This window comes from Triplophysa dalaica, chromosome 25 (assembly GCF_015846415.1).
Source record: "Triplophysa dalaica isolate WHDGS20190420 chromosome 25, ASM1584641v1, whole genome shotgun sequence".
Lineage (NCBI taxonomy): Eukaryota > Metazoa > Chordata > Actinopteri > Cypriniformes > Nemacheilidae > Triplophysa > Triplophysa dalaica.
In genome coordinates this window covers 8361893-8388834 of record NC_079566.1, presented here as the reverse complement: position 1 = coordinate 8388834, position 26942 = coordinate 8361893, and the positions used below count along the sequence as shown (strand labels likewise).

Sequence of the window (26942 nt, the reverse complement as noted above, 5' to 3'; positions counted from 1 at the left end):
CAGCGCGTAGCTCAGTCAAATGTTTACAATCTCTGATAACTAAACTCTACTCCAGCGGCTCTTCCTCTTCTCTGAGGAAGGTCTCGCCCACTTTTTGGCCTATTCCTGTGGGCGGAGGTTATTAAAAGCACTCGGAATAGTGACATCATATACCCGGAAAGTAGAGGGCTGTACTCAATTCCTCCCATCCTATGTAGTCCTTGACAAGTGATTTTGTTAAAGACGATATCTCTCTTGCCATTTAACTTTGAGCATTATCATTTTGCAGGTATTATTTATGCTATAATAGCAATATTACACACTGATTGAAGTTTGAAAAATGCGATCGCGGGGAATGGCCGCTTTAAGATGTTAATGTGGATTGCATTCTGCTTTAGTAAGCCAATGAATTCAGCTCAGCGTGCATGAAGTTTCCAACATTCACTTTAGAGATTTAAGACTTGGATCCATTCTACATTTAAACGAAATCCCAAAAGGTATACTTTAATTACCAGTGTGTGTGTTTGTTTGTATTGTGTGTAAGTTATGGAGATTGGCTACATACATAACAAAATTTATTTGAAACATAAATACAGTATTATCATGTTCTATTACAGTCCAGGACTCAAATAAGAATTTTTTACCTTGGGGTCCACACTTTCAAAAGCATGCAAGATGGTGATATATTATTTTATATTATGGAATTCTATACATTTTTAGAGAATTTATTTGCATTTCATGTATAAACCATCCATAGTACATAGTGTAGATAATTATAATTGATAAATATTTCTTTACAAATTGAATTAACATTTCAGTCCAAACTTTTGTAAACGTGGGCAATCTTTCACACTCTCAATCTGTGAACCGTTCACCAAAGTTACTATTAAATTAGAATTAAACTGTCACATAATTTATGATTTGATGATTTCTGTACGTTTCAGTTTTTGTACTGTACTGTTTGTACTGTACTGTTACCACAGTAACAAGCCTCCAGAGTCATTAAAAATAAATAAAAATCATTGTAATCCCATATAAATACCTTTATAGGAACAATAATTGCAATAACTATGGTATTTTGGCAGACATAATGGCATGCAAGTCACATTTTATTATAACACAATAATTCAAAGCATTGTCTTTGATTAGTTACGTTTCCCATAATTTCATCATCCTTTTTTTCTCATTGTTGCTCAGGTTCTGGAGGTGAAAATGCAAGAGTTGGAGGACAGGCACAGAGAGGAGCTGGAGGCTCTGCGGGAAGAGAAGAGCTCCCTGCAGGTTCTGGTTGGCAGACAGAGTTCAGTGATCCGCGAGCTGGAAGCTCAGCTGGGTCGAGCGACCGGTAACAGCACGGCTCTGCAGAAACAACAGCAAGACCTGATGGAGACCGTACGAAACCTGCTGGGCCTCTGCGCCAAGGATGGAGATACAGCATGTAAGCACATATAAATCTCTTTATTGTTTTCCTCTCTTAGTCTTTGAAGCTGAGCTGGATAAAAGTGTCTGTTAAATATCTAAATGTCAATGCAACACACAGATCAGTGTGTACTGACACTGAAAGAATGAGACAAAACTACAAATGTTATTTTGCTAAACAATTGTACAGAATGACGGGGAATTTTAACTAGATCCAGCGTATTACATAACACGTGCGTTATCAATGAGAAAAGCCTCTTCCTGGTAGTTGGTAAATATGCGTCTTTCTGCAGAAATGTCACATTTCCCTCCAGGCGGTGTTGCGAACCTCAACGGATGAGGCTTATCACGCTTCAGCACACTGCCTGTGGTTAACAGTTGACTGAAATGTCAAACAACCCTTGATTGAGTTACAGGCCAGACCTTACGTTCTCCCAGTGCAGAGATCAGGGATGGAGGGTTTCCTTCACACCAGCAGGAGTCAGTGTAGTGAACTCATTACCCTCGTTGTCTCCACCACAGCCCCAGCGTGGCCCGTTGGCCTCACGTCTGCCCTGTGTCTCTGTGGTCACAGAAAATTGATCTTGAATGTCGGAGATGGAACAGCACGGGTGGAAGCTCAGGCTTCTCTCTGGGATTTTGTCTTGCTGTGAGGAGCGTGTGAGATCTACTTCCTGTTCGGAGTGACCTTGACATGGCTCTACCTGTTTTGAGTTTACAGGACGAAATTCAGACAGTTTTCTGGGTGATTTTTCCAATCTGAATTTTAAAAGTGAATGCTGTTTTGGTGCTAGTTTGACTGGAAAAGGGCATCAAAGTCTTATTCTGAAAACTGTGTCCGTGGTTTTGTGTCCATACAATGGAAGTCAAGGGGGGCAATGTTGTTTGGTTATCAACATTCTTCAAAATATCTTATTTTGTGTTGTTTGGAATGACATGAGAATGGGTAAATAATAACATGTGCAATCCATTCAAGGTATAATTCAATGTTAGCACGTACTGTAGCTTCATATCCTTCATATCAATCACTTTTTGGGCGGTACACTTTGTGGTGGCCAAACTCTATAAACTTACTAAGTGCCAGTTCACATGCTTTACTTCCATGATCCGTCAATAAATATTGTAGTAGTGTGCATGTGGCTGAAAAATATCAGCATATTTGAACAACCCGCTGTTATCTTGGATTGAGACGTACACATTTGTGCACGAGCCAGTCACTCAAAATGAAAGATGAGTTTTTATTCCTGCTTGGTTTTGGGCTATGAGCTAGAACCTGAATAAAACGTTACAAATGGTTTCTTTGAGAGCTTTAATTGGCCGTGTAAAATGCAGTTTAGTTCCACTGTGGTTTGGCTTATTTTTAAGGTGGGACACGTAACATGATTTCTTGGTGGATCTTATTAAGTATAATTGTACACAAAAGTGCACTTTACCAAACAAATTATGTTTGTAATAAACTCAAGTGCAGCCTCAGCTATGTGGTTGGTCTTCTGTCCTGTGCAGCAGTGCCCAGCGCCAGTCTGAACTATAGAGGTCATTTTCATGACCTCTGACTGAATTTGTCAAACCTAATGGCTCCTGTGGGGAACCTGTCTATCAAGGTAAGAAGAAAAGATACTGTACTGTGGGTCTCTAAGGTTGTCTGTCGGGACGAAAACTATTTTTAAAGCAGTGTTCTACCAAGGCTCTAAACTGTCTTGTTTTGGCAGAAGTATAGACACGCTTGATTTAATGTTTTTAATAATGACATTTAAACTCGAAAACTATCATTTGTGCATGTACTGTGCATTTCTTTATTTAATCTGTTTTAGTTCAAAATGAGCAGATCGTACAAAATGGCCATGAAGTTGACATCTTTTTCAATTCTGTGTGTAAAGAATTAAAAGTGGATACGTCAGTGATGGTTGAGAGAATATCAAGAATATGCAGTGGCCACTTTAAAGAGGCTGAAATATACTGTAAGAGTTTCGGTTTGTTTAATTTTCTGTGGTCACTTTTCAATTCCCATAATTTCATTTGTTATTGTGTTATTACATGGTGACTCTGTTGTTCAAAAATTTGGAAAATAGTAATATGATTACTGGAAGTGTGTCTGAATGTTTGACTAGTTTATGCCTGAGGACATGTTCATTTCTTTTTCTAAATTTCTCATTTCAAATTTCTATTTGTTTTGAAAGAACCAAACCTAGCTGTTGCAGCTGTTTAAAGGGATATTATCAAGCATGCGTAAAATAGCATTACTAAATTTGTTCTCCCTTTTAAATCCCTAGTTGCTTATAATTATTGACTTTTTAGAATTGTATCAAGCGTAATAAACCTCATCAATCATCCTTTCTGCATAAATGAGCAAAAATACTGTTTTCTGCTTCAGAATTTAGTTCTCTAGAGACAAATGGTTACTTGCATGAAAAATGGCAATATGTCAGAAAAGAATTTTGGAGTTGAGAATGGTTTATGCCTTATGAAATATTTAAAAAAATACAGCTGCTCAGCTGGTGGCCTTTATTCTTAGGGTTCCTCCATTTGGAAAATCATCCTTCGTCATTACAATTTTTTATAAATAGTTATTTTGCAGTAGTAAATGTAAACCAATTCCCGCTCAGATGCCTCTCCAACTTAAAATGTGACTAGTTAGTCAACTGTTTTCAGTTTAAAATAAACTTCTTGAATAAATGTCTCAGTTTAAGTAGGCTGATAAACAGCAATTTTGTATTAGTCTGAAATTCTGTGACATTACAGACTAAAATAACTGTGTAATACCTGATAAAGGGAACACTTATTTTAATTTACTCAATTCTAAACTATTAAACTTTAGACTATATAGATGCTGTGGTCTGCAATGGCCTTAAACCACCCCGTTGTCCAATAAAATGCCATTAATATAACAAATTTATTAACACGTGTTGAAGAACAAAGATGAACAAATATGGCTCAACAGGTCTTTGCATAATGCTGCATTTTGTCATTGCTTGTACTAAGCTTGGCCGTCTCTGCTCTCTTCAGCTCTGCAGTTTTCAGCTTCTGGCTACGAGCGGTAAATTGTCGCTGTCTGACGCAGCTGGGCTTTTGTTGTGTTAGACTCCGCAGTGCGAAGTTCCCCTCTGTCAACCTGTCACAGTGGGAGATCCTTGTCGCCGACACTCAACCCTACCAAAACGGCAGGAAAAATATCCCAGAATGAAGGGTTGTCAGCCCGAGCCCTCTGTCCCACAACAAGGAACAAAGTTCCGCCTTAAGACCCCTGACACGGCCCTCTTTAACAGACACATCTCTACTTAAATACTCCCAACAAAATAAACAATGGTGTGAAAATTGAGATACGGTCTTTAGCTGCGACAGGAAAAAAATGTGAGAGGAATCGGAAGGAATTTCCAACTATATAACAAGTACACGGTGGGTAAATATAAACCACTTGTTATAACAGGAACTTGAAATTTATAGCTTGTAGTATTTTGTCCGCAGACTCTTGCTTGGTTTCAAAATATTGGCCTTGTAATTGTCTGCAGATGGAAAGACAAGCAGCTGTTGGTTCGGAACGCTCTGTCTGAGTGGAGCGGCTTTTCTATGAGAGCCAGAGATCAGCTTTTCGATTAAAAGACTTTCACGCCTCAAACGTGTCACTCACGAGAGGAAGATCATTTTGATAAAGCACCAGAGATCTGGGAAGTCACTGGTTTCTTTGAATTTCCAAATCCATCTAACCAGGTGTGAGACATCCAATGAAAGCCAATGCGTATTTTGAACTCGCCAGATGACGGGAGTCTTTGTTTATGAAATTGTTAAACATGATTTATTCCATGGTGTGCAATATTTTATAATATCAATATTTAGTATTGATATTGAAAGGAAGGGGTTATTCTCCAGTGTGCCTACTTCCCATCAGTTTACGCAATGGTTTTGGAACATGCAACAGATATTAGTAAGGCAGAAACTAGAGCAATAAATACCATATATTCCCTGTCAATCACACATTTATAAATAATCTTCTGAACTGTACAGAAATACTCAGAGAGTGCCTTTCTTTAGAGGTTGTTTCTGATGTAGGTCCAGAACATTCCAGCTTAACTCTTGTTTTATTAAATTCACAGAGGTTGGTGTCAAATATTTAGGATTAAACTGCTACACGGCCTGTCGATCTTGACAAATTGCCATCACCTGCCGGGTCCTGAGAAGTTTATTAAAATATCTGTAGTCTACCTGCCTACACAGTATTGCTGTCTAATTAAAACGGAAGACATCGACATGGCTGCATGGTCGTACCAGGCAGGAAGGAGTAGAAAGTGGAAATTGTTTTATTGATTTGACACATCAAGGGCAGACACACATTTTCTAATGTGCAGAACAATTTAGAGACCACTCCAGAAAATCTGGCTTCTTCCATCATACATTCATCTTTTAACTGTTAACAAATGAACATACGCTTGGTTTTTTGCAGTATTCAGGATATCCAAATATTGCAGCTGTTTTTGTTATTTTGACAAGTTTGTTCAGTTTCAAATTTATGCAAATAAATGCAAATGATCCCATTTTTTTATTTGGAATTTCGAAGAAACGTTGTCACAAGCTTTCGCTGCATGAAACAGAAATAATAATTTACTTAAACTGACGTAAATTTAAAAAATGTGTCAAATAATTTGAGAGTGGTGTCTTAAAGGAGCAATGTGGAGAATTTAGCAGCATCGATCGGTGAGGTTGCGGATTGCAACCAAGAACTCACTCCGCCCCTTCTCCCTCCCATTCGAAGCACTACGGCAACTGACACAGGAATAAGATGTCGTCACGTTGTCGCTTCTTCGCAGAAGAAGATAACATATTTACAATAGTACATATTTACACTCTGTAGAGCAGTTTGTTCGTCTGTAGAAACATGGTAAATTTTGATTCACCCTTGAAGACATACTTATGTAATTTATATTAAATTTCAGATCTTCCAGATTAAAAAACACTGGACCCTTAATTTTTTCCACGGTTGTATATAAATAGCTGTGTTTATTATGCTGCACAGCATTTAGTATTTTTGGTTTCGTCACCATTGTGTTTTCTATATCTTTAGTGGTCCCAAACAGCACAAAACAAGCTGACGAAGAACGGAAGTACCGGGACTGTACAGAACTCTACCAAGCTGGTTTCCAGAAGAATGGAGTTTACACCATCAATATTGGCCCACAAGAGACTAAAAAGGTACCAATTCTGATATACCATGAATACACACTCTTAAGGTGATTCAAAAGGTTCTTCGATGCCAAAGAAGAAGCTTTTGTTTCATAAAGAACCTTTAACATCAACAAAACGTTCTTTGTGGTGAAAAAAGGTTCTTTCCATTATAAAAAAGTAAGAAGAGATGGTTCTTTGAAGACACCTTTGACTGAATGGTTCTTTGTGGAACCAAAAATGGTTCTTCTATATAGCATCATTTTGAAGCACCTTTATTTTTAAGAGTGTACATGTCTTTCTCTAAATGTTCTCTAAATAGTTTCAGAGTTGGTTCAGTCGGTGACATTGGTTAATTGTAACCAGGTTGCTGTGTGTGTGTTCAGCTGTCTGCGTGTGTGTGAATGTGTGGGGTGATGATGTCGTTGCTCTCTGCCGACTGTGCTAGATTACAGCCAGGTGTCCCAGTACGCCACGGCTTTGATCTCAGGCCTGCTACCCTTTTTTAGCCAATTACTGTTAGGAGAAATCGCTAAGCTAATGGGAATATATGTTGTTTTAATAAGGATTTAACAACCCATAAGGTCAAGTGAGGTGGTTTGTGGGTTCTATCCGTTCTAGTACATGTCTGTGTGTGTGATTTGCGTGTCTGTGTTCAAACAGGTGTACTGCAACATGGAGTCCGCTGGGGGCGGCTGGACCGTGATCCAAAGACGTGAGGACGGTACAGTGGACTTCCAGAGGACATGGAAAGAATATAAAATGGTACGCAGCCATTTTTTTCTCGTTTAACCTCTGTTTGACTCTCTCTGTAAGTGCGATGTTGGAAGACGTGATCTGCCTTTAAACAATGCTTGTGGGCGATATATGTTTTCGGGTCATCTGTCTTTGATTTCGGCCTGGAGGAGTTAGGGGTAACCATGACTACCCGTAGTTTGACAAACAGATGAATCTTTATTGTAGCTGGAGCAGATACAGAAGAGAAGAGCTAAGTTCACACTTCACTAGAAACGATGGATTGAATGTCTGAACTGGCACGCCATTGACATTTTATTTTTAGATGGAGTGAAATAAACATAAAATCCAAAAGTCGTAACTAAAGAAGAACGTCAGTGCTGGCATTGTTGTTGGCACAGTGAATCGAGAAGTAACTCTCATTGAGAATCAAATTACTTTTAATGTACATATTTTTGTAAAAAGTGCTATTGTATTCCATACTTTATCTGTTTGGTCACAAATACCAAATGGAAAAAAAATTGATGTTGGATTTTGTGAACTGTAAAAGTTCCTTAAAGCAAAGAACACATGGTCAAAAAAAAAATCTGCCTATGCATAATACATACACAAGGTGTTCTGGGTAATTGCCGGGGCATCGCTGTGGTGGATTTGTAGTTGCTAAGGTGTTCTGGTTGGGCCCAAGATAGTTACAGTTTTTGGTTGCCTTTCCTGTAGCTCAGTAGTTAGAGCATGGCTCTAGCAATTCCAAGGTTATGGGTTTGACCCCAGGGATTGCACATACTCAAAAACAAATCAAAAAATGTATAGTATAATGCAATGCAAGTTTCTGTGGATAAAATCATCTGCCAATGTAGGTTGTGCATTTAATGTAACTCAGTGGAACTTCTTTGGCCGATTTATCATCCATTAGATACAAATTGTAAGCCGGGTCACGGATGGTAAATAGCACCCCAATTCACAATTTAAAATGTAAAGTGTTTAAATTGTTCTGTTTCCGTATTTCCTGGGAAGCAAACATATGATCTTGCCATTGCGTATACCATAATATCTAATGAAGGCTGTTGATAGACTGAATCTCAACCTGTTGATCGATAATGTGTCTCTACTATTCTTTCAATATTTCATGTAACAGTTATAACTGACAGTCCAAAAAGTCACGATTTTGACCTGGACCTGTTTGAGGTTAAGAGGCACAGCCCATTAAGTCAACACTAAATCTCATTCAGGGTAAAAGTTATTAAAAGCCCTTTCACATCAAAGCACATCATGAGTCAATAAAGCTTTTATTTATAATTTTCACTTTTGGGGGTAGTGTTTACCCACGGATTTCTCGGGTCAACTGAAAAATTGCAATAACTTCACCTCTCCTCATTTGAGCATCCGCCCAGCCAATTACTATCAGCTTCATCAACATTTTGTTTTTAAGCTTACATCAATTTCCCACAGGAAGAAAGGAGAAACTCTTCATAAGAATGGAATCAGGCAATGAAACGTTTGTTCCTTGGTTTTGGCACTGTTAATTTTACTTTGCGGGAGAGGGGGTCTTGGACGGGCTTCTTTGAATCATTCTGTTTCAGGAACGATACATAGCAACCATGTTTAGACACGGCTTACCGATGCTGAGTTGAATGAAAAACCACACACCCAGGAGAACGCCCTGTTTCAGGATATAAAATAACAATTGATTTTAATTTTTCCCTGACATTACACATTACGTTCACGGAAGGAATTTCTGCGTGTGAAACGGCGTGAGAGAGAGCGAAGGGGAGAACCGTTCTATGGATTATAAGATGTACAAGACTTCCAAAATGGGAAACCCAAGCAGAGTAAGGACCTTTAGACAACAAAACAGATTTCAAGGAGTTTTGGAGGGGAGACCTCCTCTGTGCTTTTTAAGATGTGCTACGGGCGAAAAGAGCGTCTCGTATTTACTCCCCAAAACTCTCGCCCATCAATCACTTACTCTCGGGCCTCTCCCCAATTACATTCCCGAGAGCCAGCAATTAATAGGTGAGAAGAAAACCCCAGCCAATCTGTAATGCAGTAAGAGTCACATTGACCCCAATGCCCTGGTCACATGGAGCCGTTGCCAGATGCACTTTGCCCTAGCAAGATACATTTACTTACATGTAAACACATATAGACCCGTGTTTAATTATTTAAAGGAATGAATATGCCTAGATTCAGCCCAGCGCTCATCATTTCCATCGCCGACATTGAAATGTAGTTTGTTCGGCTGAAACAAGTAGGAATAATGAGAAAAGTACAGTAATTACAAATGTTGCTCAAATATTGCTCCACCCTATAGATTTGCGGCACGTTTATTTGGTGATATGGTTCTGTTATTCTGTAGAGTAATTATTAATGTCGCTGCCAGCTGCACAACATTGTGATATGTTTCAGATGCCTTTTTCCGTCTGCTTAAATGAGCTGAACGGCTCCATTAGAGACGTGGAAGTTTTACGAAATATCTCAGTGTGTGCACTTGTGTGTAGTAAACCTTATATTGTGGGGAGTGACCAAATGTCCATATTGCAGTTGCATGATGGGAAGGACAGATCCACTGCCCAGTTAGCTATGTCAACAAAAATCTGTCATGTAGTCCCAATATAAAAAAGTTTACTTAATTTTTACCAATTTAAGTTGTGAACACAATTGTGTTGTGATACAATTTGTAAAACGTTGGGATTTTTAAACCTTTTTTTATATTAACTCTCTTAAGGACTTATCTATACTCTATACATAAGGTTTTATAAAATTGTATATATAAAAATAATGTGATGTTTATGTGTAAATACTAATAAATTGTATGTTATTATATCACTATTGGTACATTTAGATATTTTGGAATGAAAGTGTAAAATATTATTTAGTAATACAATCCTTGTTTTTTTTAACATGAAGGTATAGACGGAAATATTATTTGGCCCAAAAATATACTTCCAGTAAACCTCAGCAAAGAATCAATAAATGTTGAGTAGTTTTAATTTACTACAATAATAATAAAATATGAATATTAATTAATATTAATGTAAATGAAATATAACATAAATTATTTTACAACCAAACACAGACCAGTAGTTAACTGCCAAACTACAAAAATGTTGTTGTAAATTTCTTTCAGTTAAGGAAATTGGACAAGGCTCAAAATTTCACTTTTTGAGTCTACAAAGGACTCTCCTAGAATCTTAACACACACAATATGTTTAGAAGATTACATAAAGGTTTTTAAAAAAATCTAAGTTTAAATAAAAATAATGTATTAATAATAAATTATATCACTGTAAGTACATTTAAATATTTTGGAATAAAAATATAAACACAATTTAGTAATATAGTCTAAAACTAATGATAATAATAAAACTATAGTTTTTTTGTCATGAATGTATGTTCAAGGGTTTTTTTTTGTATATTGTGTTCTGAAACACTTCACTTTTCAGTATGGCAGATTGAGAACAGCTTCTGGTAACACCCCGAGAAACACATCTGATACAATTAGATTTGGTTGATATGTGACATCTGTGCTCATTCTTGAAAAGCCCCAGCCTCCCCACATTATATACAACATATCGTGTGTGGTTCGAAGTTCATTGGCTTTAGACATATGTCATAATTTAATGTGTTTTCTCACAGTTTTCCAGGTCTGATGTAGCTGTTAAACATCAAAACATCAGAAGCAGACCAGTTGTTATTGATAACCTCATGGATTAACATTTTCTAAGAATTCTGTTATTATAATCTCAAGCAAATGAGGAATTCCATTCTTGTGTTGATTCTGGTAAACTTAAAATATGTTGGATGGGATTTTCATTCCCACCGCCTCATCCAAGGCCATTTGTGACCCGAGTCCATACTTCTTCTGACCCACCGTCCCTCCCTTTCTTGCAGGGCTTTGGGAGCGTGTCAGCCGAACACTGGCTGGGAAATGAGTTTGTGTACATTCTGACCAATCAGAGGCAGTATGCGCTCCGTGTGGAGCTGACAGACTGGGATGGACATCAAGCCTTCTCTCAGTACGACAGTTTCCACATCGGCAGTGAAAAAAACAACTACAGGTAATTTTAGTCCAATATAACTTTTTGATCTTTTCTTTACCTGCCAGGAATATTTCTTATCCGCTATGAAATATCACTTTTAAATATATGTTTCCCTTTTAATTGTGATATTTGATTATTGTTTAGCTGTGTTTTCATTAAATACAGGATTTTTCTACAGACAACTCAGGTTAATTTCATTTTTGATTGTTTGACGTGATCCCAAAAATAAAAATCTGTCATCATTAATCCGCCTTCTTGTCATTTCAAACCTGTACGACTTTCTTTCTTCCGCAGAACACAAAAGAAGATATTTTGAAGAATGTTGTTATATTCAGTTACCAACTTTCTTCAAAATATCTTCTTTTGTGGTCTGCAGAAGAAAGAATGTCATAAAGGTTTGAAATGACAAGGGGGTGAATAAATGCTAACAGAATTTTCACATTTGGGAGAACTATCACTTAAATGCAGGGATTATGTGTGCATCCTGAATTACAGGTAAAGAAAAACTTCAACCACATCCATTACTGGTGGGACTTTTAAATATATTTTCTTTAAATCACACATTATTTAGTATTTATCTAATTAAGAATTTGGTTACCAGACATCAAATGTTTATTTATGTTATATTTATTTTTTCAGTCAATTTTTACTGACATTAAGTTAGTTTTGGAAACTGATTATAGAAGTCAAACACACCTCTTGGTAATTATAACTATATCCGGCATCCCTGTTGATATATTTGTATATTTCATTTTGTCAGTATCATTAGATATACAGTACATAAATAAAGACTTGTTATATCAATTGCCCGTTTTTCTTTATCTGTAAACTGTAATACCTGAAAGTAATGCCAGGAACAGTTCAGAAAACAGTATTATTGACCCCTCTTATTTGAATATTATTGGAAATATTGTATTGTCTTTTTGGTTATTTCTCCAATGAAAATTAGACATTCCAATGCAATAAATGAGAGAGCTTTCACATCATGCTAAGAGAAAATCAAGAAATTGGTTTCTTGCACACTTGGCAGTCTTATAGCGGCCTGTACTGGTGAGACTTTCAGGAATCTTATCAGCATTCTCCTCTCCAAAAATAGATGTGTTCTCTTAAAATGTTCACAGTGCCTCTTGGCCAAAACAAACCCTTTGCTCAAAGTGTGTAAGAGGTTGTCACCTTTGGATTATGATCTGAATTGAAACAATCAGTTGCAAGGTTTTTTTTGTTGTGTATACAAAATGCACAACCAGCAGATGTAGTATGCAGATAAAATGATTTTAGCTTTTAAATCTTAGGAGGAAACCAGTATAGTCAGTATAGCGTTGTCATTCTTGCATATTTTGCACTTGACTTTTCCTCTCTTGTTTCTTCTATCATTTTATTGGCATTATTTTTCCATTTCTATTTTATAACTTTATATTATATCACTTTATGAATTGTGTAAGTTAATATTACAGTACATAGTCTGTTGAAGTCTAAAATTTTGTTGGAATAAAATTCCATTTAATTGAATCTCCAGCAATCTCTAGTTTGTAAAATATATCATACTGTAAGATGGTGTCCAGCAGCCTTACCCATTAACACGTGTGCGTTATACTTTCACTCATGCATGTGCACACACGTCATGGGTACAGACGTGGCAAATAAACGCTCTTGAAACTTCCTTACAAATATGGTTACTGCTCATGATCCACAAGCGTGCACATGAATCCACAAAGGATCATTAAGTGTTTAATATATTACAACCATAAGCGTTTTTATTTAACAGAACCAAAGGGAAGATTTTCCAGTCAGGAAATGTTTGCCTGTCAGCCAGCCACTTGCATTTGCGTAAATTTAAAGCTATACGAGTGAAGAATATGTATTAGAACAGCAATAACTGCACAGGGGAATGTAATGCCATAACTTAAATCACGAAAAGGACTAAATGTCATGTTTATTACGGTTTTCAGACCCTAATGATTTCTAAACTGCATACAGGGTAAAGGTTGAAGTGAGCAAATAGCACTTGGCTAAATATATACCATGCTACGTGCAATAAATTTGAAATAATGAAGATCTTTTTCCCTTCTCTCTTTTTTAACCTAAGCAAGTTTCCGCAAAAGTCTGAGGCAATAATTTTGGGTGCATGAAGGGAGTTACATGAGGTGTAATCATTGGGCAGTAGTATTACAGATGCATATTAGTTTTGACACTTTAATCATTTCAATAAAGTAAATCTTTAATGTTTCGGGATCAACAGAAATGTTCATTCATTTTTAGAATTCTCAAAGTTTTTTCAGTAAGTGCTGCCCAGTATTGACTTCACACCTCTTCATGGCCATTACATTCTGGTGATTTTTTAACCTTTGCGATTTTAATTTTAAAGCACCGGTTTTGATTGTTTGCATAATACAGTATATTGAAATGTTCTCTGTGCAAAATATTAAGATAACACATTTATTAATTTTAAGATTGAGATGTTCACTACGCAAAAAAATACATGACAATTTGACATTTTTTGTGGGAAAAGTCCAGTTGCATTCTTTTGGTAAACCTCAAGTAGAGTTACTCTATCAGCTATCACAAAGTAACAGTATATGCCTCAGTGGTACAGACCACAGCTCTGCCCTCCACACAATTTTCCTCTCAAACTTAATTTAAATACTTGATTTGGACTTATGAGATGGAAACTGCAACTGATGGAAAACACAGACCATTAGTGGTAAGAATGAACAAAGCCTATGGCATAACACTTTACACATGGGTGTACCACAGGATCACTGTTGCTCTCAGATTATACGCAACAGCAATTACATTGGTCTGTTTATTAATAATATTACAGAAGAATGAAGAGACCATTTCTAATTTATTTTTCAGTTTTTCTAAATGTACTATTTATAGGTATGTGTTTAAGTAAAATTATTATTTGTGTTTCATGTGAACTACTAACAATATACATTTACTACAAAATTTCAGATTTATGTTTTATTTATTTTTGCCGGAAAAAGAAACAGGTTGAAATAACATAAAAGATCCTTTGTTATACTGTACATCAGACCTTAAATATTGCTAAAAAATAAGTTTATATTAACTTATAAGTAACATTAATTTGTACATGTATTTAGATTTACAGATTTTACATTTATGCATTTGGCAGATGCCTTTATCCAAAGCGACTTACATTGCATTGTACTATACATTGTTTCTTAGTATGTAAAATATTTGGGACAGAACCCATGCCCTTGGCGTTGCTAACGCGATACTCTACACTGAAAAAAACCACTATGCGCCTTAGTAGATTTTATGAATTTTTTTTATTAAAATATGCCTAATATAATTATGTTCCTGTTTTTAACAAAGAAATTGACCAGTTTTGGGAATAAAATCAACAAATTTTGTTAAGATTTTATTATTTTCTTTGAGCAAGTTTAATTGAAAAAATTATTAAGTAAATCCAACTCAATTTTATGTTAAATTTAAATTGGTAAAATTAAGTAAATTTATTTATTTTGTGTTGAGACTACAAAAATATTTTTTGTAGATATAAATACCTTGTCAGATGATCTGTAGTTCCCAGCATGCTGTGTATTTGACTGCATTATGAGATTAATTTTCCAGATTAACTGTAATTTTAAATGTTTTTCAGTAAAAGGAAAGATTTTTTCGAGTTTTTTGATGATTTATCTTTGAGATTTAGGAGAGTTTTGGTATTATTTTAAAGTTTGGGTTTTTTAATCAGAAGGGCGGTATTTCTGCCTAGGCTGAAGGAGGCACAATGTTATTCATGAAGTGTGTAATTTCACTCATTGAGCAGTAACTGTGCTCATGCCAGTACAGAGACCACCAGTCTCCTCTTACCTTTCCTTTACTTTGAATTGTAACTAATAGCGCAAGATTGACCTCTTTGTATAAACAGATTAAAGTGTACAAATAGACATTTCATTTGTTTCATTATGATTATGTGTGTAAATTCTTTCTTCACTTACAGTTACTCCTCTATTTTCATTTAACTAGAAAGGGAGATGAAAAGACAATATGCATTTCTCCATTCATATAATGTAATGCATTTGATTATGTTGAGTTTTCCAATGGTGGTTAAAAAACCGGTTCTTATTACAGCTATGTTTACAGAACATATGGATCCTGACGCTCCTTAATTTAACAATCAGCGAAATGGATCTGTAGCGTAATTGCTTAAAAAGATCAACACTGTCGTAATGTTATTCTGGCACCTGTACAACAATCCACATCACTATATTGGATATGATCATACAGTGCCCGTCTCCAACCGCCAGGCATTTCCTCTGTATTTTTAATAAGCCACATAGAGGAGAGTTGAAAAATGATATTTGACCATAATTCAGTGATTGCACTTTTTTCCAGTAAATGGAAGGTTAACAAGAAGTTAATTCTTTTGAGTTTTGTGTGAAGTGGAATTTGGGAGAGGCCGAGAAGTGTTGTGTTTTGTTTCCAAGGAGAACCTACATACAAAGGTTATGAGGGATAAAGGGTAAATATCTGGGGGGTCCCAGAGGGGACCAGACAGTGCTACAACAACTCCACTGGGATGGGGTCATAACAGGGGGTCAACACTCTTGTTCACGTTGTAGTCCTGGGCTGAAAGCCACTGACCCAACTCCAGTGCCCACAGTAACAGACACACAGACTCCTACCGTGTTTGCACACCAGTACTGTATATTTGATTTAGTGAAACGTTTGTGAGAGTATTCTCTTTAAAGAATGCATTTCCTGAAATAAGCTTTATTTAACCAGCCTAGCATTTGCATCTTATTGGTGCACAATTGTTTAATGATACTGGCTTTAATAAGGAGACAGAAAATGTGGTCAAAAGGTGAATGTGGTAAAGAGGGGAAATGTGGGTACAACGTGACTGGGGAAAGTTATTTTTGAAAGATGTGAACACCAATTGAGAGCCAAGAGAAATTCTTTTGGTTAGAGTTACTTACTGGATCATGGATACATTTCTGTTTTATTACTCACCATGTACTGTTCTTGACTTTTCACAATCAGTGTTAGAAATACAATGCCATGTTTTCAATGTTTTGCACATAAATACAGTTGAAAAACCAATACCAAAATGACTAAATGATACATGAATCTATTTGACTTTTAAATGAATAGTTCACGCAAAAATCATTTACTGACCTTTCGTCATTTTAAACCTGTTAGACTTTTTTTTCTGCAGAACACAAAACAAGATATTTAAAAAAGAAAATTGTTAACAGCGTTGGTACCCTTTTACTTCTATTGTATGGACACAAAACCAATGCAAGTGAATGGGTGACAGTTAACAAACAATCTTCAAAATATCTTCTTTTGTGTTGTGCGGAAAAATGAAAGTCATACAGGTTTGAAACGACAAGATGGTGAATAATTATGACAGAAGTTTCATTTTTGGGTATATTATCACTTTAACAGTCCTGTGTGGCTTCAAAAATCATATTGAGTTACTATTGTTACTCATAAAATAGTCTATGAACAGACATTAGTGATGTTATACAGCAACATGCGTCTGCTTTTAGTTTTAGTTTTAATTTTTGATAGTGGCTATAAAATCTATCTCTTAAACCGCCAAGTTTTAAATCCGCAGGTGTTGCTACAAGATCTTTAGTGGAATCGAACATTCAGATGTGAATTTTGGAGGTCTTGGCATACAGATCGCTGAAACCTGTTAAATGTCGATGCCTGGGGTGTACTGTACTTATCTTGAGTCTAGCAGAGACTATCAAAATCTCAAACCTCATCAAGAGTCATGGAAGAGACCACAGAGAATGTCAAAAGGTCTTGTAACAGACAACAAATGATTTGTTCAGTATTGTAAGCAAATAAGGTCAAAAATAATGACAGTGAAAGGTATTTTGGAGATGTTCTGTAATCTTGACATAAATTGCAAGTACGTTTTGTGAGAAAGATTTGTTTGACCTAAAAAAAACAGTTGTTAAATCAAACTTTCAAAGTAATGGTTCACACAAAAATGAAAGTTCTGTCATTTACACACTCATATAAAGCTAGTTTTACTTATTTTCTTCTGCAGAATGCCATGGGTACCAACCGTTTTCTGTGACCAACATTCTTCAGAATATCATCTTTTGTGTAAAGTCATACAGGCTTGAAATGACAAGAGGGCGAGTAAATTATGATATATGTACTAACTACAAGTTTTAAAGATGGGTTGTGACAGATAAAAGGCATCCAGCAGGAACTAACTGTGGGTTCCTCTCAGGAGCGGCTGCTTATCACACTTTGCTTAGATGAGTTTTGACATGGCCCACAGCTGTGGAGAGGAAATGGTATTTAAGTCTTTATGTTCAATCTCTTTCAAGGAATTCTTGTTTGACCAAAAGGGGTTCTGACGTATGGACCCCTATGGCACATGTGACTTAGACATTCAAGTTTTGTTTTTCCACTGATTTAAATATGCTGTGTTAATGTTCCCCATTTACAGTCTGTGCTGCTGGACTTTGCAGTATCTCATCTCGATCATTTCTACCTGAGAGACTGGTGGTTCAGTGAATCTAAATGAGTGAATCAAAAATTGTACTTTTAGCATAAGTAATAAAAAATGTTACTATATTTGGCATCGCATTTCAAACAAACTAGAACAAATCTGACAGTAAATCCTCATGTATTCTAAATACATGTCACATTTCCGGTTAGTAGCACTGCCGTCATTTCAAATGTGAAAAATAAGATGAGCAGACAGCAGAAACATCCCCTGGGATAGTGTTGTGAAAGACCATATGTGACCCTTGATCACATAACCAGTCTTAAGTAGCACTGGAACATTTTTAGTAAAAGACAAAAATACATTCTATGGGTCAAATTGATCGATTTTTTTCTTTTATGCCCAAAATCTTTTGAATATTAAGTAAAGATCATGTTTCATGAAGATATTTTGTTAATTTCCTACCTTAAATCTATAAAAAGCTTAATTTTTGCTAGTGGACGGCCTGCCACAGTGCCAATGATTAACAACTTCACAGGCAATTTCTCATTATTTAGATTTGTTGCTCCCACAGATTCCAGAGTTTTAAACTATCTCCGCCAAATTTTTCTCATCCTTGCAACCCATACATGTATAGAAAGCTTAATTATTCAGCTGTCAGATGCTGTAAAAATTTTGATTTCGAAAAATTGACCCATAAGACTGGTTTTGTTGTCCAGGGTCACATATGAATTTCTTTCCATTCTCAGTTTTCATCTGTGCTAGTAATTCCTGGTGTGATGAGAAGAAGCCCTTGAGGAACTGTATGAGCCATGCAGATGTTTAAGCTCAGAGTAAAACAAAGGCCATAGCGTGACATGCAAAAACATTGGATACACAAGAATAACTGAACACACAGGAAGTAAATCGTATGCTCTTCTGTGAATAAGGATGATTGGAATTGGCTAACATGTTAACTTTTAGAAGTTGCAGTGACTTGAGATGAGCACCGGTCAAGAGACCTGCCACTTTGGTTGCACGGTGTAGCATCGCGATGCTGAAGCTTCAAAATACCCGATGCCTCTCTGTTTTTAAAACGGTAGTACCGTAGTTAATGTTCCATGTGCGCATTAATATTCATTTGAACACTTAAATCTGCCTTTAAACTGTGTTTATCTCCTAAATGAAAGTGTTTTGAATGACTCAGAGGAGATAATGATTCAAATTAACGTTTTGAACGAGTTGGTTAAATGATTCACTAACTCAGTGGAAAATTGACGCCACCTACTGGCCCTCTTAGTTCTGCATTTAAAGTAAGGCTAATATTTCCCTTTTTAAAGACTGCTGTATCAATGAAATTTGCACCACATTTGAATTACTTCCCACGTGAAAAATTATCAAGTGTACTTTATAGTATTTACTACAGTAAGCTACTAAAACTCATAGACACTAGTGTTTCCGAGTCTTACCATAGTAAATATTATACGCGATACTACACCTGGTATAGTATCGTAAGACATGTTTATAGTACCGTGACAACCCTACTCGCCACAGAGAAATTGACAAATAGGTATGGCCACATAACATGTTTACTTTTGGTCAGAGTAGCTACGTACCTTATTTAATTTAACATAAACCAAAATAAGACTTTGAGGAACATTCAGTCTCTTTAATGGGGTTTATTCATGAAACTTTAGCAGAACAAATTTAATTCAAATTCATAAGTGAAACATCGATTCATATCAATGCAACATTACATGTGCGATCAGAAACACATGCGTTTCATGAATGTGGCCTAGTATTTTCTACTGTATCATTTTTAGACGGATTTCTTTTTTATCACATTGTTGATCGACAGATACCAAAGTGCAATGCAGGGACAAAAAATAATGTATTGAACTCTGTTCATCAAATTCTTGTTTTGGTTTGTATCAAATTTCTGTAAATGTAGCGTTTAACCTAAATAGAATATGTGAATAAGTAGAATATAGACCACTGTAGACCACTTTGCAAGATGTAAACACTGGTCCACCAGCCGTCTGGTTTCATTTTTACATTATTCTTAAATATATAATTAAATCTTTAAGATATTTGTTTAACATTTTGATTTGGTTATAAATGTTCTGTTGGTTCTGTTCAAAGTTTGGGCAGTGTTAAGAAAAACTGAAACGGTTATTATTCTGGACTAGCGTTGGACCTGCATTGTTTACGTCTTCTGAAGTGGTTTACAGAAAACAGGTATAAGTACAGATATAAGGCTATGGATCGACATGCGTTGAAACCTTGAGAAGTAAGAATGAGAAGCAAGAATGTCCTTCTTTTGCTCTCAAAATCTGCGTCCAGCTCTCCTGTTATGATAGAAACTATGCACAGCAAGTGAAACATGCTTTTGTAAAACAAGCATGTGGATATTCATTGCACTTGTGCCTTAACAAATGGATGTTAAATGTAGTCTTTACTGTGAGTAAGGAATAGAATACGTCGGTTTGGCATCAAACGTATATAGAAACCGCAAACAACCAAGGCCGTTTATCTTTGTGAAGAGACTGCAACAATACACTTCATTTTAATGAGTATGATGTCACACAACTGTGCTTGCAACCAATATGTGATGCGGGTGGCTTGAAATTGATCAGTCGGCCAGTTACAAGGAAAATCCAAATGATGGATGAAGTGTTAGGTAAAAAAATTAAATAAAAAGAAAAAAAGCCCCACTTAACAATAAAATCGACAGCCACACAATCACAGACTTGGCGTGTGATACCCAATGTTGCATCACAAGCCTCTTTTGACATGTCTAAAACATTTAAATGTAACCAAAAATATGATACATTTTTCTTTTCGTTGTCCAAGACACGATTTATAAAGCTCAATCTCCACTGTGCCGTTTTATTCGGGGAGATGAATTTCAGGAAATGATTTTGCGCGGCCGACCATGTTTCATTTGCTGCTCCATTTTTTTTCTGGCATGGTTGTGCAGTCTTGTTATTTGGCTTAATGTATGACCTAGTCAGAGGGGTAATAAAAGAGAAAGGTTGAGACCCTGGGCAGAACATTTGGTGACACAATGGGAAACTCAATGGCCACCTTTCAACCACTAAACTCTGGGCGTCAATGCTGCATATTATTGCAGCTTTGCTTTTGAACTCAAGCCTGCATTAAGAGAGGGTTGTGTATTTGTGGTGGCAGCCTGGAGTGTGAACGGTTGGATTAGAGTTACTATGTGGTTTCTGTGAGTAAGATGTATCTAGATAACATGGCAAGAGGTTTCCCAGCCTATGCACCCAAAATAGATTGAAACTCTTAAGAAATGATACATGGGTCATGCAATGTAAGAGTATCTACATAAATCACAAGGTGTCAGAGTTTTTTCAAAAACAATTTAGAAGATATTTTGAAGAATGTTGGTAACCAAACAATGGCAGTACTCATTTATGGACACAAAAATAATGCAAGTCGGTTACTAACATTCTTAAAAATATCTACTTTGTGTTCTTTAGAAGAGAGAAAGTCATACAGGTTTGAGTTGACAAGAGGATGAGTAAATGATGAGAGAACTCGTCGTTTTAAAAGTATGTCTCTCAACTCGTATTTCCCCTCTCTTCCTTCACTGTTTCAGGTTATTCCTAAAGAGCCACAGCGGGACTGCGGGCAGGCAGAGCAGTCTGGTGATTCACGGTGCTGACTTTAGCACTAAAGACATCGACAACGATAACTGCACGTGCAAATGTGCGCTGATGCTGAGCGGAGGTAAGGCACCATACATTTTCTGTTAAGCTCAGCCCTTATGATCGCAGTTATTCAGACACCGAATATCCAAGGACACTAGGAATGCTTTTTAAATCGATGCCTTTACATTTTAGAGAGGTGGCCATTTTCCATGCACTAAACAGTAAAACGAATAACTCTGCCCCAAATCACATTAGGAAAAAATACACTTTTATGTGGAGTCACAAACTTTCAAACCACAAATTTAAGTCAGTTCTGTCAGGTATGGTATCAGTGTTCCTATGGGAATACGAGAACATGAGCTTGATATCGGGCCCGATACTGATACTGATACCAATATCGATCTGTCCCTTAAGGAAACCCACATTATTTTCTCACCCTGATTTCATTTTTTTCAATGGAATAATATATATTTTTAATTTTGCATTTGTTTTGAATAAGTGGTTTGGATATTTTTAAAGAGAAAAATACCTACATAGAGGTTTGGAAGGAATGAAAGGGGATTCAGAATGATGACTTTTACCATATCTACTTCCATTATATGGACAGAAAAACACAGAGACACTTGTTTCTGAATATCTTCTTCCACAGTAGAAATAGTCATAAACCGGTCTTGAATAACATAGGGGGAATAAATGATGACAAAATGAGTATATATGGCAAACTATCCTTTTTGACAGAGGTCCTACATAAAGCTTTGAGTGAGTAGTAATGAGGTCATTGTGGACTTTCACATCCAGCCTACCAAAATGGGTAGAATATTATGAAGCAACAAATAATTGTAGGTCTCTATAATATTCCCCATAATGGTGTTTTACTAAACTAACTTCGGGAGGAGCAGGAGCAGATAATGAACTCGGCTGGTCGGCTGTCAGCAATCACAACAATCAACCTATCACTTCAAAGAGAGAGAGAGAGCGTCCCTATAAATAGTCAAGACATCTTACCTTCACTCTCTCTTCAGTCTCTAACATCCCACCACCACCCCGGCTCCTCACCTGGAGCCCCTCGTCTCCAGCAGGACAAAAAAAGGGGGGGGGGGGAGTGTTCCGGGTTCAGGCAAATGCCGGATTCGGAGCCCTCACCCTGGACAGGGGGGAGTGCTCTGAGCTCGGAAGAATGAACGAGCTCGGAGCCCTCTCCCCGACAGCATGCCAAATACGCATACCCTCAAACTACTCTATTATCTGTGTAGGCGATCTCGTGAAACGCCATGTACCGAAGTTCTTGAATCGCTTGTGTACATCATTTTAAAAGTGTTTGGCATTAAAAGGGTTCAGCCAAACTGAACTTCTGCCTTCACATTCTATGTCTGTCAATAGCTCTTCCTTTCTAGCCAAATGCTAAATAGGGTCCTGACAGTGATTAATCTCAAAGATATTTAATATGAGGATGCGAATAAATATGAGCCCTAGCAGGTTGCGATATAAATCTGACCTATGTGTGGAGAGAATTCGGCAAAGCAATTAATAAAATAAAACAGCGTCTCACTGAACGATTTTAAATTAATCTAGTTTTAATGAAAGAAATTTGGCTTAACAGTACGGAAATGTTAAAAATAGTCAGTCTTGAAACAAAACATGTTAAATTCTGTTCTGTAAGTGCTTTAATGAAAGACACATTGGTCCTCTAGTTCTGTTTTTATCACAAAATCAAACTTTTATCATTCTGTTGCCTCATTGCTGGTTACGAAGTGTGGTTAACAAGGCTGTAAAACAAGTTCCCTGGAGACAAGCAAAGCACTCACCCAAGCCAGAGGCTCGAGGTGCAATAGCATGGTAACCAGCAGATAGAGCGTCCAATCGGTTTGCTGTGTCAGAGCTGTGACAAAGGGCAGCGTCGTTGGCTCGCCGACGGCTGTTAAAATGTCACGGATCTCACTGGCATTCGAGGCTGTCAAGTGAACTTCAAGTCCTTCATGGGAATGAGACATGCCGCAGCGGGCACCGCGTGGGCACGATCTCCTTGTGTGTACGTGTCTGATCCAGTACAGTGGCTAGATTAGTATTTAATGGGCTGATAAGTGACACGGCTGACAGGCTTTCTGGGCAAAAATGATCTTTTCATGGCTAGATGATAAGCCACAACTAACTCTTATCGTTGAATGAGGAGGCAGAATGTTACATTTTCCAGCTTCAGTTAAAGGCCACTTGTGTCAGGTCATCACTAAGTATGAGACATACATAGCTGTGTTGCACAATCAGTGCTGTTTATCCTGATTATAAATGTCTTTTCCTCTAAATATCATAAAGATTATCAGATACTAAACCTGCACACCGGGCTGTGCCAGTCACTCCTCACCTACACCACAGTGACCACATAGCACCAGTGTAATGTTGGATCTAGAATCAAAGCTGTGTGTGTGCCATAGCCTGACCAAGAGTTGTAATGTGCTGCTATAAAAATAGTTGGTCATAACAAGTCAACAACAAAAATAGTATCCCATCAGGTCTAATAACAAGGGCAACCAAGCAGCACTCTGCATTTATCAGCATGCCAACAAAATGCCCCCATGGTAACATTTTAACCTTTGAATTGGGTATTTTTCTCAATACTATAATAAAGTATGCACTGAATAGATCAATCACACCAGAGTACAGTATGTAATTTATATTGTCCTGTAATGAGAAATATCTCAAAATATCTCAACGCATTACTTTTGGCCCCACTTCCATTTTCCACATAACTCATAATGTGATAACATCTAAAGATAACCCGGCCTTTCTCGAAATCCTCTTAAATGTGGTTAAAGTGTTATCAGAGTGACGTGTTGGTGATACGCAGATACATTTCCCACGTGAGAATGGGCCAAGAATACAAGTTGTGACGATTTTAGACCTCGAAAGCGAACAAAAAGCCATATAATCCAATATTAGTATGTAGGGCGTTGTCACAATAACAGATTTTCACTATAGGATTATTGTGCCCAAAAGAATTTACCCTGACGATATTGTTACGATATCTATTAAAAACAAATCAATAAGGCTATCATAAAAAACATGTGTATTGAGTTTAAGAGAGAGTTGGTAACCCTTGGCTCTTATGGGAAATGTTAAATGGAGTAATTTACTATATGATAACATGTCATCATTTACTCACATACCATTTCAAACCTGTGTGGCTTTCTTTCTTCCGCAGAACACAAAAGAAGATATTTTGAAGAATGTTGTTAACCGACCCCGTTCCACTTGCATTGGTTTAGTGTCTATACAATAGAAGTGAATGGGGGCCAATGCTGTTCGGTTCCCAACTTTCTTCTAAATATTACAAAATAAAAAAGAAAGTCGTAAAGGTTTGAAATGACAAGAGGGTGAGTAAATGATGACAGCATTTTCATTTTTGGGTGAACTTTCATTTTAAAGTCGATAACCATGATTTTAATATCATGGTTATTGCCGGTACGGTATATTGTGACAAGCCTTTCGATGTAAATGATTGAAAAATGTAAATACAGTAGCTCTATATACATTTCTTCTGTAATATATAAACTCTCAACACTTGTTCACCATTGTTAATGTTTCTGTCTTAGGATGGTGGTACGACGCCTGCGGCCCTTCCAACCTGAACGGGGTGTACTACAGACAAGGACAACACGTCGGAAAATTCAACGGAATCAAGTGGCACTACTTCAAAGGGCCCAGCTATTCTCTCCGTGCTACCGCCATGATGATCCGACCGGTCGACTTCTCATAGTCCTCCCAAACGCCCCTCGGGCCCATTTTGGCAAGCAGTTTTTGACTTCTGACTTCCTGGCCCATGACAGTATCAAGTAACGCTGTGTAAGTGGACAGCTATTTGCCACCTGGATAACTCAGGATTCTTTTGAGATAACACCTCTCCAGGAAACAGCAATTCTGTGAATAGACAGTCATCCTCGTTGTGAGACTCCACAGGAGACGGTGTGCTCTCTGGGAATCTGGGGCGGGAGCTGACTCGGCTGGTCTTTATTTTTAAATATCAGAGGTATGAATTCAAGTGCCATTCACTTGCCACTCAGAACGTGTGGATTGCTGAAGCAAGCACATCACCTTTGATGGTAGCAGACTGCGCCTACCGTCCCTCATGTTTGGACTCCAAGTGAATTTTTACAACTTGGATGTCCTTCGGTATCCTAAAAGGACCTTATCATTTTTTAATAAAAACGTGTTGCACAATTATATTCGGGTTGTGATACTTCACATTTGTATGCCTTTTTTATCCCAGTGTATTATTAATATTTTATTTTGTGCATTATTCCTGTCAACATGAAGAAAACCATAGCATGCAGTATTAAAAGGTCACTCGCAATACTATTTACAAGGATCATTTGTGGAGTGCTAGTGCCAGAAACAGCCTGTTGGCAAAGAGTGGTATACCCATCTTACAGCATGACTTTATTGAGTGCAAACCGCCATATTATTACTGGCTTTGAACTGTAGGGACCTTTAAGTGCATCATAACTTGGCATCAACACGCGAATGCATGCCAAAGATCACAGCTATTAAAGACAATACTGAGACATTATTTGTCTTTACAACAGATGGAGAAATGTCAATGACATACAGGATTGCTAATGCAGTACAATGCAAATAACAACAGACTATTATGTTTTAATTTGTTGGATTTAATACCATATTGTCTTATGTGAATTTGTCATATTAATGTTTTGCATATGTCAGTTTTGTACCACGTAGCTCTCTTTCGAAAGCTGTTTTTTTGTCTGACCGACAAGCTTGGATTTTCATTTTTATTTACTGTGTCAGGTTTGAAGGATGTCAGGTAAGCGCTTGAGCTTATGTTCATTTTTTAGTTTTTAGCAGTCCACGACTTATCACTTTACAATGTACATGCATTCAGTTTGACCATTGGTACAGTGTTTGTTTCGATTTATGGAAAACATTACTTTTTATTGAACTTTTGAGCAGAATATTGGTGAGATTGCAAACATACTGTATGTTTTTTTTAGCCTGCCAACTACCATCACAATATATCTAACAACATCTCAAGTCACAAGATTTTGTTGGAGGATTTACTCCGTTCTGTCTTTTATCAAAAAACACCCTTCTAGTCCTTCCCAGAAGGACATTATATTTCTGTACAACTACTGTCTGCCAACATTTAACTTCTACCAGCATGGAGCATTTTGCTGGAAACAAGTACTTCTAATCTACATACATAAACTCTTTAGATTGTAAAAGTGCAGAGTGGCATGTTTATGTTTTTTTATCACATTAAATACTCTTTAAGTTGGCATGTTCAAATGGGCTTTCTAGAGGAAAGCACCTGAGCCTGAATCAATGTTCTGAATAATAAAACACATCGCCGTAAATAACATTTATAGTATGGACTGCTTACAAAAACTTTGTACCTCAATAAAGTGTTACATTTGCAATGCTATTTAAACATCATCCTTTGTTACAATGTTCAGAATATTGTGATTTTATTTCAAATAAAAAACAACGTGACGTCCCACGCTCGCACAGTGA

At 36.9% G+C, this 26942-nt stretch overlaps 1 protein-coding gene across 1 annotated transcript in view; it reads left to right on the top strand.

The window, feature by feature from the left end:
* Window positions 1-26942, top strand: part of angpt1 (angiopoietin 1) — a 47634-nt gene extending 20692 nt beyond the window's left edge. The window contains exons 4-9 of the mRNA XM_056741820.1: window positions 1178-1417; window positions 6452-6579; window positions 7213-7314; window positions 11176-11342; window positions 21368-21498; window positions 25007-26942. Of these exons, the coding sequence (XP_056597798.1) occupies window positions 1178-1417; window positions 6452-6579; window positions 7213-7314; window positions 11176-11342; window positions 21368-21498; window positions 25007-25170 (932 nt within the window). The 3' untranslated portion in view covers window positions 25171-26942. The remainder of the gene's footprint in view (window positions 1-1177; window positions 1418-6451; window positions 6580-7212; window positions 7315-11175; window positions 11343-21367; window positions 21499-25006) is intronic.